This window comes from Empidonax traillii, unplaced genomic scaffold, assembly GCF_003031625.1.
Source record: "Empidonax traillii isolate 1590-97213 ecotype Southwest subspecies unplaced genomic scaffold, ASM303162v1 scaffold544:size423439, whole genome shotgun sequence".
Classification (NCBI taxonomy): domain Eukaryota; kingdom Metazoa; phylum Chordata; class Aves; order Passeriformes; family Tyrannidae; genus Empidonax; species Empidonax traillii.
This window is the reverse complement of record NW_020955737.1, coordinates 384783-398386: the sequence shown is the minus strand read 5'-3', so window position 1 is coordinate 398386 and position 13604 is coordinate 384783. Positions and strand designations below refer to the sequence as shown.

General features: G+C 41.9%; 1 protein-coding gene across 8 annotated transcripts in view; it reads left to right on the top strand.

Moving 5' to 3' along the window:
- Positions 1-1457: 1457 nt before the first annotated feature.
- EML1 (EMAP like 1) overlaps positions 1458-13604 on the top strand; it is an 81294-nt gene continuing 69147 nt past the window's right edge. For 3 of the 8 annotated variants that reach the window (XM_027897506.1, XM_027897497.1, XM_027897496.1), the window contains exon 1: positions 1460-1657. In XM_027897506.1, coding sequence (XP_027753307.1) covers positions 1591-1657 — 67 coding nt within the window. In that variant the 5' untranslated portion in view covers positions 1460-1590. Of the gene's footprint in view, positions 1658-13604 lie in introns of all 8 variants that reach the window. The other 5 variants (XM_027897502.1, XM_027897501.1, XM_027897495.1 and 2 more) reach the window with 4 other exon arrangements.

The window sequence follows — 13604 nt, the reverse complement described above, 5'->3', positions numbered from 1 at the left end:
CTAAGGGCTCTGTGTTAAACATGAGAAAGAATTGTGATTCATTTATTGGCTTTAGTATTTTTGAAGTAGTTTTCTATGCTTTTTTTAGTATGCAATTAAACTATCACAATTTTCTGCTATTTATAGCCCACAGCTATAAAATGCAGCTGTTTTTGTCAGATACAAGTTAAGCACATCAGTCTGGGTAAGTACTTGTGTTGGAGATGACTTCAACTCTACCAATATTGGCACTGGCAATTCAGGAGGGAGCACTTTTCACTCCACTTTAATATGGAACTGATATCTCTGCCTAATTTTATAGCATATTTTTGTGTTAGCTCTGCCATGGTTTAGTGGTTGGTGAAAAGACTCACATGTACCAAACCCACGCCTGTTAATGGATCCACATGATGGAACTGCCCTGCAAAAAGCTCTTGAAACAACTGAGGCCTGAACACATGATGTGTTAATACTTTGGCGTTTTTCAAGGTGAAAGGTGCTATAGATATGCAATGCGCTATTTTTCTCATGTCCCTCGAGGAGCTTTAAATAAAAATGCCTTTCAATCACTGGACACTTCAACATCCCTTAGGACAGAAATTGAAGCCCCAAACCCATCAAATTATTTTCTAATATTACTAACCACTAGTTTTGTATCACTGCCCTCGTGGCACCATGAATGGACATTATGAACATACCTAGATAAATATATTTAAAACAGTTAAACCTATTTTAGTATCCTGTGTTGGAAAAGTGTATCATTTTTCAAACTAAACAGTTAAGACTGTACAAAATGGCATAACGAATTACAGTATGCACAGTTCATTTTTTTTAAGAGAGCATCAATTACAATGTTATCTTGACAGCTCCATCCTGTAGCCAGCAGAATCGCCACTGAAATCGGCGGAGGGCATAAGGCGCAATTACAGGCAGGCTGTTGCTTCAGCGGGAGAAGCGAGAGGAGCCGAGCGCTGCTGCGGCAGGGAGGGATGCAGTGCCGTGCCGTGCCGTGCCGTGCCGTGCGCTGCTGACCGGCGGCACAGCTCCCACCGCCCAACTCCTGCCCTGCATCCAGAGCCGCTCCGGCCCGCACCTACGCCCGTCACCGTAGTTGGGGTTAAGCCCGGGGCCACAGGCGAGCACCTCCCGTCGCAGGGCCGGGCGGTGTCTCGGCTCCACGCCGCCCCGATCGGGACACCCGGTGCCGCCGTGTCCCGCGGGGGCAGAGCACGGTGCTCGCCGCTCGCCCCGCTCGACGGCGGGCCGGGCTCGGCGGGGCCGCTCTGCAGAGACGGCCGCGCCGGCCGAAAGCCGCGTCGCCTCGCTCGCTCCCCGCGCCCCGGGGTCCCCCCCGCCTCCCACCGCCCCGCCGTGACGGAGCGGCCCCGCCCCGGCCCGCCCCACGGGTCTCCCCCCGCGCCTCGGCGGCGGAGCGGAGCGGAGCGGCCGCCGCCCCAGCCGCGGCGGAGTGAATGGGTTGCCATGGCAACTGAGTGAGGCAGGCAGCGAGGCCGCCGCGGCCCCAGCCGCCTCCGCTCCGCAGCGTGTGGGCGAGCAGGCAGCGGGCGGCCGCCGGGACAGCCGAGGGGACGCCGGGAGCGCAGCGGCAGGATGGAGGACGGCTTCTCCAGCTACAGCAGCCTCTACGACACCTCCTCGCTGCTCCAGTTCTGCAACGGTAAGGGCGGGGGCCGCCCCCGGCGAGCGGCGGGGTCCCGGCGGGGCGGAGGCGGAGGCCGGCGCCGGGAAGGCAGCGCCGGGAGCGGGCCTGGCCGGGGCTGCTGGTGGCGTCTGCACTGCCCAGGGCCGCCCGGCTCCGCGGCGTAACTCGGGCAGAGGAGGAGGAGGGAGGAAACTTCATCCCCCTCAGCCTCCCCCATTATACGGCGGGAAACCTGCCAGCCCTCGGGGCGCCCCTGCGGGGAACTTCTGCACCTCCTTCGCGGGTATATGCAGAGATTTGTGTGCGTATGTGTTATGCTATGGATGTGTGTGTGTGTGTGTGCATCTGCCTCAGAGACAGGTCTGGTAGCCCAAGCGGTCACCCAGCGCTGCATCTCCGCTGCCAGCATACACATAGACACACGTATATGTATATACACACATACACACGTATATATATACACATACACACACATGTATAGGACGTGTATATAAATACATACAAGAGTAGGACGGAACTCTCCGTGACCCCGAGGGGCGCAGTGGGACGCCGCGGCGAGGGCAGGTGTCCTTCAGCCCCCTGCCCACCCCCGCTCGCAGAGCCCCCCCGGCCCCTTGTGAGGTGTGAGATGCCTGTGCGGAGTTATGAGAGTTGGCCTGCAGTTGCTGGTTTTTCCTTCTGCTATTTTTTTGAGGTAGGGGTTACTGGGTGACTGGCGTCACCTGGGTGGCAGCGTGACAGGGGAGCTGCCGGGCTGCAGTGACGGGATGTAAAAAAGCAAGGAGGAGATGAGGAGCTGTAAGTATCCTCACAGGAGGCATTGGAGATTGGCCTGCATAGTATTTGGAATTATTCAACTAGATAGTGTTTACTGTTACTTGGGGAGAAATAAATCAGGTATCCTAAATGTAACAGAGTTCTTCATGGTAAACTGTAATCTCAAAATACTTTGTTTTGATTTGAGTTACTGCTTTCTAGCAGCAAAATTGCAAGCCTTCGTAGTCTCATATTTCATTGAAAACTGATTTGCGGATCTCTTATTCCTCCACATTTTAGTAGTGGTCTGGCTTTCTACTGCTATCTGAACAGCTGGAGTCAGGTTCATATTAAATTGCTTCATGACAGCAACTGCATCAGACATAGCTGCCTCTTCTCTCACAAGATATGAAGATAATAAATTTTACATGATTTTCCTTGTGGTGTGGTGCAAGAAAGGGACAGGTTTGCAGAAAACTCTAATAGCTGTGGACCTTGAGATTGTGGGAGCAGTTTTTCAGGGCGTCATGAGTTGTGTGTGTGGGCTGTGCATTGTGCAGTGATGCCGTATTTTCAGAGCTCTTCAGGAGAGAAAACTATGACTGTGCACGGGGGTTGTATGCTAATAGCAGATGCCTGTTTTGCTTAAACTTAATAAATATTTCATTGTACGTATTTTTAAAAAGAAAACACACAGCAATGTGTTTCAAAGTTTATACTCTAAGCCATTTATAAGCAAGCTGTCATCCTACCAAAAATCCCTGGGCTTTGCTTTGACTATCAGGATTAGTGATCCTGATAGTAGCATGTGTGTGAGAGCAGGAGTAGCAGTACTTTCGAAATAGTTTGGAAAAGCAGAGTAGCTTATTCCTGAGCACTGTGCCTCGTGTTGATTTAGTAAATCTGAGCACCTATTATACTTTCTGGAAATAAGCCATATATATTTATGCTGTACATAGGTTTTAAAATCTTAGTTAATCCTGAAGTATTATATTCTGGAATGTGTTTCTGATTAAATTACTTGCTTGGCTCTCATCTCATTGTAGATAGGGGTTGCTAACTACAAGGGCTGCTGTAAACTTGTATTATTCTGTGTTTATGAAAGAAAGTGGTTGAATTCAGAAGCCTTTCTTTTTATGAGTTAACCTTCAGTGAGATTATATTAAATGAAAGGAGGAATTAAAGATAATCAGGCCTTTGAGTACAGCCTTGATCAGGTATTTCACACATAACCCATGAGGAAGAAAATACAGATAGAGGATGCCAGTTTTGAGGTTGAAAAGAGTTAAGGAAAATTGCTTTACAGGGAAGTGGAAAGAGCTCTTGCAAGTATAATGGGTAGTATGAAAGATGACGTGAAGTTGGGAGTGGGGCAGGCATAAAGAAGAACCCAATGAAGCAGGTGGTAGAGATATGAAAGACAATATGATTTTAGCATATGGTAAAATGAAGTACAGAAATGGCTGGTAAGCACTCAAAGTGATCATTGTTGTACGCTGTAAGGTCGTCTGTTCTGAACAGGCTTATTTTTAGCTTTACAAGGCATGATGGAATTTTCTGATGCTCTTAGACAGAAGAAATGATAAAGATACTGCCTGTACATATTGTTTCAAAAGATCAGGATACAAAGGCTATGATCCTGTAAAAATAACTGCAGATCACTTGTAGGGTGGCAGCTGAGGTCTAGCCTGGGCCAAGGATGGCTGCAGCTTCTCCCACTTCTCAATCCATTCTCCTTGTTTGGAGTGAGTGGGAGCCAGAGAGGGGAAGGGGAAGAAGGGAGCAGTGGTGGGCAGGAGGTTGTGATGGGAATGAGGGAAGAGGATATTGGCTGGTGGAGGACCTGGTCAGGGAGGAAAGAAGTAATGTGAGAGCAAACTTGCCCCAAGACTCCCTTTTTTTTATAGAAGGGGCCCTGGGTTCAGGAGAAGAATTTGGGTCTTCACTCAAATGTAGATCTAGTTTAGTGCATGATTTGTTTAGTGGTGAATTTCTACGGCTTGTGATGCGTAAAAAATACAGTAAATGGAGAAGGAAGGAGGTGAGGAAAAAATGTTAGTTTTGAGCTGCATGTCTAAAATCTAGGGCAGATATTTAGCACAGCTAGTTCAAAGACACCTAGTTTCTTCAAACTCTTTTACAGAGCAGTAAAGGTAAGGTTGGTACTCGAGAAACATTGTGTTAATGAACGCAAGTGTCAGTCTGAGGTAACATCAAAGCAAGAAATACAAACTTCCTATGTGATTTTAGGCAAGTTATTTCATTCTTGATGCCTTAGTTTCCTTAGCTGTAAACTCAGTGGAAAGTGCATACCTACTTTGGAGGAGTTTACTATGTTTATTGATTTGTTTGATATCTTTCTCCTTGTTTTCAGGGGATGGTCTTCAGGTGCACAAAATGTTTTGCTAGTGTCTGTGCCTGTTCTGTTTGTTTGTTTGTTTTGAAGAAAGACACTAAAATAACTCCTCTTAATGCCCAAGGACAGTTCTCAACTTACATCTCACTTTCTTGGTAATGAAGTACACTGTGGATTTATTTTGCGTGTTGAAAAGTAAAGCTTAGATAATATTAACTGTGCCTGTAATTGAAGTAACTTTTAGGTAAAAAGCCATTATGTTTATCTGCAATTAGTCAGGGTATTAGTCATGTGTTATTTAAACTGAAGGTATAGGTGATAAGGCGAGATGGGGTTCAGTTTTTAGCATCAAAAACTAATGGAGAGAACCATGCTGGACATGAAACTCAACAAGACACATACTGGGATTATAGACAGTGCTCATCTCGCCTCCGGCTGATTTACTGAGCCGCAGAAGTGATCACTAGTGATTATAGACAGGCTGGGAAGGCTGGTGGGGTGTGGGCAGAGGTTCATGGGTCCTCTGACCACAATTCCCCAGCTATTCTCTATCTGCCCAGCCTTCACCACAGCAATTGCTGTGGGCGGGATTATTAGGTATGTGAAATGTAAAGGGTAAGATCTGGGATTCCTGCAAAAGGCCTCTGTAGACTTAGAGATGGAAGTGAGAATTTATCTGTGATTCATTTGGAACTTGCAGCATATTTTTGATATCATTCATATGGCCAGTGGGAAAATCATAGCTGTCAAATAGCCATTTCTGCAACCACAGATGCCTTGTTTGACAGAAACTTGAAGTTTAGAGTGTCTGGGTAGAGCGGTAAAAAAAAGCGTGAAACAAATTATTTCTTAATGAAATTGATTTATTTGGCAAGGGATTCCATAATATTAACTACAGTTCTGTTTAACAGATTACCCAAGGTGTAATTATTAATAGAAAAAATTAGAGTTTTAGAGAATTTTAAAATTATACAAATTATATTAACATTTATTTAAAAAAAACTCTTGAAAAGTAATGTTCCTTTGCTTCCTCCTGCCAAAATTACTTAATCATATTATTAGGAATTTTGACAGGTAGTAGTTTTGATAACTGTCAGTCCCTCTTCCTTTTAAGTCAAGAAAACTGTGTGACTCAGTTTTTGTCAGTTTATTTCAAGTTTGAATCATCTGCTTCTGTCCTTATCCACCATTCCCAAAAATAAATCCAACATATGTACCTCTTCTCTCCAACTCCTGTGTCTACAAGTGGAGCGATGCCCTGTCGGTGAGGAAGTGAGCGCCACAAACAGGAAATCTGTATGGACACTGTTATTCTGGCACTTGTCTCTTCTTTCCTGCTTAACTCTCACGCTTCCTCTCCCTCGCCTTCTGAAATGCAGCCACTTACCCTCTTCCTACAGCTGGACCAAAATCCCACAGTATAGAATGGGTTAGGGAAGGAACAGTAGTAAGTTGAGCCTGTAGCTTTCAGGTCACTAGTTCAAATCTGTCAAGGGCTGGAAGAGACTGTAGTTTATTTTACTGTGGTCACTTCCTAGAAATAATGCAAAGCGAAATTGGATTTAATTTGTTTCTCATTGGGCAGATTCATGAACTGTGTGTATGAAAAGGTGTTGCAAGCATGTTCAAAAAGATGTTGCAAAAATGTTAATAGCATTACTCATGTTGTTTTTCTCAGAAGTCTGTAACAACACAGTCAGACAGACAAACCAGGCTTTCTCACGTTTCATTTCTAGACCTATTCTCTCCAGAACAGCAGCATGTTTTGAATTCAGGAGTGGAGGTGATACCCTACTTCAAACTTCTGTCAGTTTTGTAGGACAGTGGAAGATTTTATTATCCAGCATTGCTTGGACAGCATTTTCTTAATTTATGTTTCAGTCAGATTTGTTTTGGCTCTTACAGTTGAACTCATAAATGTAATGCTGAATTGGACTCTACATGAAGTGTCAGTTTTATGCATTTTTGGAGCTGTATGGACTAGAAGCTGATTCTAGAATGTTTTTCCTTCTATCCTGGAGTAAAGGGAGGGGTGGCATACAGAAACACTTTTTTTTTTTCTGTATATGCAGTAATTGAATGCAGAATAAATAAGTATGCTATGAATTAAAAATAACTTGCTGTAATGGACACTTGCACAATGTATATTGTTAGGTTATTAAAGCTCAAACTATTATTACTAGTAAGACACTATATAAGTAAACTGGATTTGGTGCCCTTTAATTAGCTATATATTTCCAAATCATGAATTATTAACACTTGTTTTAGTTGAATGAATGGCATTAATTATAGTTACTGGAATTTAATTTTTTCCTTTTTTTTCTTTTTCTAACTAAACTTCTAAAAACAAATGAAAATGTAGACTAGTCATGAGAGAATCTTTCAGTGATAGTCAAACCTCAGTAGAGAATATGTGTCAGTGGTAGCAGTATGGAGAGAAACTACAAGTATCAAGTATTTTATCATGAATAAAACAACATAGAGAATTGCAAATTAAAGCATTGGGCTCTCAGCAGAAAAACATGCTTTATCTGATCTTCAAGGAGTTTTTTAAAAATTTAATAGGACTTTACAGAGCTGATAAAATATGTGTTTTAAGTTCTAATTAAGAATAGCAAAACTCAAATTCTTTTATTGAAGCTTAAACCATGTGCAAACAATTCAAATAAGGATTAAAATTATATTAAAACTACATTATTAAAAAGTGAATACGTGAGGAGACAGTGAGGGAGTACACTGGTCGGTGACATACATTTTAATAGGTTTTATCCTGACTTCCCTTCTGTTTCTCCTTTCCTTGGAAATTTAAGATGAAGATTTTAAGCTTGATGCTGCAGTTCCTTTGTCAAGAGAAATTTTGCGAAGCTGTAATGAGGAACCTGTCTTTTGATCACTAAAATTTTAAGGATGGTGTGAGAGAATAAGTAGGAAGGTTGCATGAAACAGTATAATGACTACATTTTTGTTGGGTGCTTGCTGTTTGCAAATGACACTAATTGGGCAACCATAAGGAATTATGAAAGCTTCGAGGGAGTGCAGAAGGAGCTGTGGATGATTCTCTTCTTCCATGAAACACAATTTAAAATGTTCGGCCATTACGTAATTAAAATGTGGACGTAGCTCCCTGAGGTTTTTTTAAGAAGATGTGGTGGGGATAATGATATGTTAACATGATTTCCCTAAATTAATTATTTGGAAAGTAATTAAGTGAGATTGTCCACACTCCATTACTTCCAAAGGGTAAAATCTGACGTAGTCCATCATATTCTTGTCTTGCTTTGAAATGACTGATTATGGAATAAATATAATATATTCACTTGAAAACTAGTATTGGAGATCTCTAGCAATGTTTTTAGGTATTGTGGAATGTAAAAACTAGTGACACTTTTGGATTTAAAATCTGAAATAAACACCTTATTGTGATAAAAGCAGTTTGCATTCCTTAACAGCATAGGCCCTGTATTTAACTGGAAACTTTCATAAGGTTTCTGCAAACAGGAAAGATGAAATGTTTTCTGTTTTTAACTATAACTTCTGTAATCTGTTGCAGGCCTGTGTATGAAACATTGCTACTGGCTTGTAGTCGTCTGAGAACTGTGTGCGAACAGGAGCATAAGCTAAGCTTTGAAATGTGAGGTTCCTAAGGTACAGAATAGATGAGCACATTTCAGTATGTAAATATAGAAACAGTCTTTGTTTCGAGTTAGTAAAGGCAAATATTTTAAAATGAAGACTTTGTAACAAACCTTGTATTTCATGACAACTAGATATTCTTATTTCTTACAACTGTGTTGAAAAACACAGCAAACTGAAGCAGCATTTGCCATTTTCCACTGCAGCCCCTGTACTCCCAAGTGGGCATGACTGGGCAGTGGTGTCTACAATTTCCTTGAGGCTGTTGAAGAGTTTTGTACCCTAAAGCCAGCAGCATTAGGAGCAGCTCTTATTTTATTTTTTCCCCTTGGAGAAAAAAATCACCCTGAAACCTGAGAAAGATGCTGACAGACTTTGTATTTATTTTATGTTTACCAAAAGTAGTTACCACTCTGTTGCTTTCTTCCCGCCTTCCCTGTCCAGCATTTCACAAGCTGTTTTACACAGACCTGTTGCTGCCTAGGAAGCATCCTTCTGTCTCCCACATGGAGATCCCACTTTAAAGAGCTTGCAGGATCTGGCAGGTGGGTCCTTCTCCTGACCCTGAAGTAAATCAGTCAGGCTTAATGTGTTACATGACATGGTCCTGCCGCTCAGCGTCTGATGAATGGCATGTGCTGGGATGGTGGTGGAGGATGGGATCTTGGAGGTGAGAGAGGTCTGTGGCTACATGGGTGGTCTGGCAAGGCTGGCTGGGCTGCAGGGGGCAACGAGGTCTTTATCCAAACTGATAAAAACCTTACAGGAATTAGCATATCCTGAGGCTCAGGCCGCTCTTTATTCAAACCAGTGTCTGAACTGATGCCTTTTTGCCTACGTCTTCCAAATATAGGCCAAAATTATAGGGCAGTAACAACCAGGACTATGCTCAAATGATCTAAAAAATCAGGCCATCCTTTTTAGGTTCCTAACTGTGAACCTAAAAGTTGAATTTTGCATTAAACTTTAAAATTGAATTTAAAGAGTTTACATCCGTGCATTGTATGAGGCAGAGTTATAAAGCACATTTAAAATACTGTTTACCTCAGTGTAAAACAGTAAACAATTACTGATGTGATTTGGGGTAAGAGGCAAAATCCACATGCTGTGCAGCTGATAAGAGTTTGGCTGTGGACTTCAGTGGGACTGCAATTCCAAGCTGGGGAAATACTTATGGCAAACTCCAGTTGAGTCTGAGAAAATAAGGATTCCTAGAAATTTTGGTTCTCATAGTAAAAAATACACACCACTGTAATTTAGCAAACTCTGTATAATGCCGTGCACAGAAGGAGGTTTTTGCTTTTTCTCCCTTTTATGCTCAACAGCGTGTGTGTGTGTGTGAGACAGAGAAATCCCTGTGGTAGCCGTATTTCAGTTTGGAAATAAGTGATTTCCTCCGTGTTCAGAAGTTCTAGTGAACTAATTAGGGGTCCTCTGGGACCAAATATTTTATACATACAATTTTTAAGTTCAGCATTTATATGTTCTGCAAGGCTTGAGGCCTTTCTCTGCTGAGAAGTGAGGAAAGATCCATTATTAAAGTTTGGGGGTTTAGTGTGGGGTCAGCTACTGGTGGCATATAGATAAGCCTTTTTTTGAATGGTGTACTGCAGGATCTTGCAGCTGAAGGGCTGAGTACTTTAAAAGAGGTAATATATAAGGTGCACTAGGTCTGTGATGCTATATTTTAGCACTGTGTCTGCTTTAGCTGGAACTGTGGGACAAGAGGAAGCAATCTGTTAACGCAAAATAGTTTGTGGTGAGAATTTAGGTATCCATGTGTCTCTGCATTTACTGTGGACTAGCTCTAACCTGATGCTGTGCCCCAAACACAAATCAGCACTGGAATGCTCCTGGAACACTCCTGGAGTGCACTTCCAAGGCTTGGCCACTCTGAACCAAAGGGGGGTGATGATCATGAGCACCCTCTGGGTTCAAACTGAAATATGAGCTGTGGCAGGTGAAGCTGGGGCAGTTGTACTGTTATCATCTTTGAGAGATGTTTTCTCCCAGTCTCTAGTCTCTAACCATCATTCCTTCTGTTTTGGGAAGTAATATGGTCAGTACACCAATGCAGAAGTTGCTTACTCATTGTTCCACCCTCTTTTTCTTGAGAAGAGATTCTGGATATCATGAAGAAGAGACCCCAAGACTTGTGTTGGGCTTGAGCATGTCTGTAGGTCCAAAGATTCATTAATAATTTCTTTATCAAAAAGATCATCATGGGCGTTGATTGTGTTCAGAATTGAAAATTAAAAACTCTGGACTTCTTTTGAGCAAGGTTTATTGGATCAGTCGGAACTAAAATCAAGGCTTTACGTTTACAACAGTTCTGCTTTACTGACAGATCTAAATCCAGTCACTTTTAAGGGGGGGGGGGGGAGGAAAAATGGGTGTAGCAGTTTACCTGTCCTTTTTGTTATTTAATAGCTTGGTATTTCCACCTCTGTTTTTAAAGGTGAATAAACAGGATACAAATAGTAAGGGTTTTGGTTATGGGAATCCCTCCATGATTATTGATGATGGGTTTTGCTTAGATTGTTTTTGCTGCATTGGACAATCTGTTATTTGAAAGACTTAGAATAAGCATGTTATCTGTGCAAGCCTGAAAAAGAAATTTGTTCTATCACAACAGTAGTCTTTCGAAACAAATTTATAGTTGAATTAAATCATTAGTTAATCGAAAGGTATGTCAGCTTTTATGACCTGGATGCTTTGTTTTGGTTTTTGGAAAGAGTTAAAAAACTGTGTTGTGGGATTAAACGTTCAGCTATGGAATTGAAAAATGTTTGCTGTTGTGTTAAGTGAATGCTTTCTAACTAAAATTCATGAAAGCTGGAAAATATGTGTGTTGGTTATGGTCTCCTGAGAGCAATATATTTGTATCTACTCACTCATTTTTTATGGAGTACACAGTTGTAAGGCATTAAGGTGAAACTTTACAGCAGTGAACAAAGTAGTGTGGTTTTTCCAGCATTGTCTCATGTGTAAGTTATTTGAGAGATTCTATTATGTAGCTGTCATTCCTAGGTAAGATACTCTTTCTGGGATCGTAGCTTCTTCTGTGAAGGCATATCCCTGGGTGATTGGTGTGCTTATTTCTAAATTTTGTTTAAATAGAGGGAGTCTATACCAAGACAACCTACTACTCCCCACCCTCCTGCAGGGCAAAGCTGAACTGAAAGAACCCTTTCTCCTTTTATCTTCCCTTTTCAAATAAAGTTTACCTTGTTTCTGATGTATACTGATGTAATAAAATCATGCTACTAAACTTTGAAGATGAGTAGCACTATGTGATAATGTTTCAACTGTTTCTATTAAATGAAAGAATACAAAGAAACATAGATGGGGACACTAAGGGATGTTAAAGATGACAGGCTCCGTCCTTCAGATGTTATGTGATAAGAGGGTGTATAGGGTAGCTTAGGAGTAGAGGTTAATAAACCTGAGAGCTGTGGGAGCTGGAAGACAGTAGTGTAAAATTCAGGAGACTGAGGTTAAGTGGATTCAGGTCTCGGGAGCAAACCCGATGCCCCTGCCCCACTGTCCATTCCCATTTTCAGTTCAGGCTAATCTGCTGATGTACAGCTTGGGCTGACAAGCCATCCTGCACTGAATGGCTGCTTGGGAGGAAGGACTTGCTTCCCCTTCCCCTTCCCATGCTTGCTGTCTGTGGTTTTTACCCACTTGACAGACTAAGTTGTCAGAGTTAGTTTAACATGGTAAGCTAATAGGAAAAAAAAAAAAAGTATGTAGTATCTGTGTGTGGTACTTGGGTTTTGCTGTTGCTGGGTTAGTTTTCTGCCAAGTTGGAGAATTAAATCAGCTTCCAGAGGCAGCAGAAGATAAATTGTAGGAGTAGTGGGTGCTGCAGGCAGACTGGGGCTTCTAGATTGGCCATTGTGCCTTCTGGAAGTGGACCCTTGCTTTTGTCATTGCAGCTGCTTCTGGCACCATGTGTTGCACAGCATCAATAAATTAATTCCAGTTAGAAGTGTTGCCCATCTGTTATGTATTGTAGCAGGTAGAAGTGATCCCTTTTTTTCTGTATTGTGGCAGGCGTAGTGGTGGGGGCAAACTTTTAAAATAATGCGTAAGGCAATACAAGGGAGAGACAGGCAGCTGCTAAAAGGCTGTAATAAAGAGGGAAAGTACTTTTTGACTGCCACAAATATGATTGAAAATTGAATTAAAGGTCCATAGATGTGGAAAATGACCTATGCATCATAAATTTCGTTTTCAATCCAGTTACCCATTCTAAGCAGAGTGGACTAACATAAATCTTACCATTAAGATTCCTTCCTTTATTTGGTGAATGTTTAGCTTTCATAGTTGCTTTCCATGTGTCTATGTGTGTTTTGTTGTTTCTTTTTCTCCCTCCGTGGAAGCTATGAATCTCAATCTTGTTTGTCATTCTTATGTGCTTTGCAGAGTATGACATCACATTTGATTAAAAAAAAAAAATCATTGCCCCAGGCACACAGGTGTACTCAATATTTTTTTACACAGAAATTTTAATTAGTAATTGAATATCATGTGTCTTTTTCTTGCATTGTGGAAATTTGTAACTATATATTTCTTATCTTTTTTTTAATATATATACTTTTGAGAGAGAAGTAACATTTCTATCAAGAGATCAATGGTGTCTTTCTTCTTACATTATCTTAGTTGGGAACATACTGGTCTCAGGGCCACGTGTATCAGATTATTCCTCAACCTTTTAGGAAAAGGCATACTCTAAACCCAGAGTGAATCAGTTACAAACATCATCAGTGTGATGCTGCTGCTCTGTTCTCAGAATCAAATCTGGCTGAGTGCAGGTGAAGCATTTCTTTTGATTATAGTAGATTCATTGCAAGGGGAAGAGGCAGATCCACAAGATTTCTGTGCATTGAGAAATTTAAACAGAAATACTCTTGCAGGAGTTAGTAGTCATCTTCAGTGGTCCCATGTAGGAAGGCCTGGATTAAAAACTTTGCACTTGAAAGAGATCAGTTTTGCATCCTGTCTGTTTACTTTTCTTTGCTTCCAAAAAGACGAAAGAAGCCTAAAGCAACTCCAGTGATTCCTGCAAGGCTCTGTAGGATTTTGTGAAGCCCAGAAGCCATTTGGTCAATGCTAGGTTATTAACCTTGGTAGTTGTGACTCAGAAGGTTTTGGGAGATTTGTGTGCATATTGTTCCAGAAGGGAGTAACTTCAGGGCTTTTCCTCCTTTC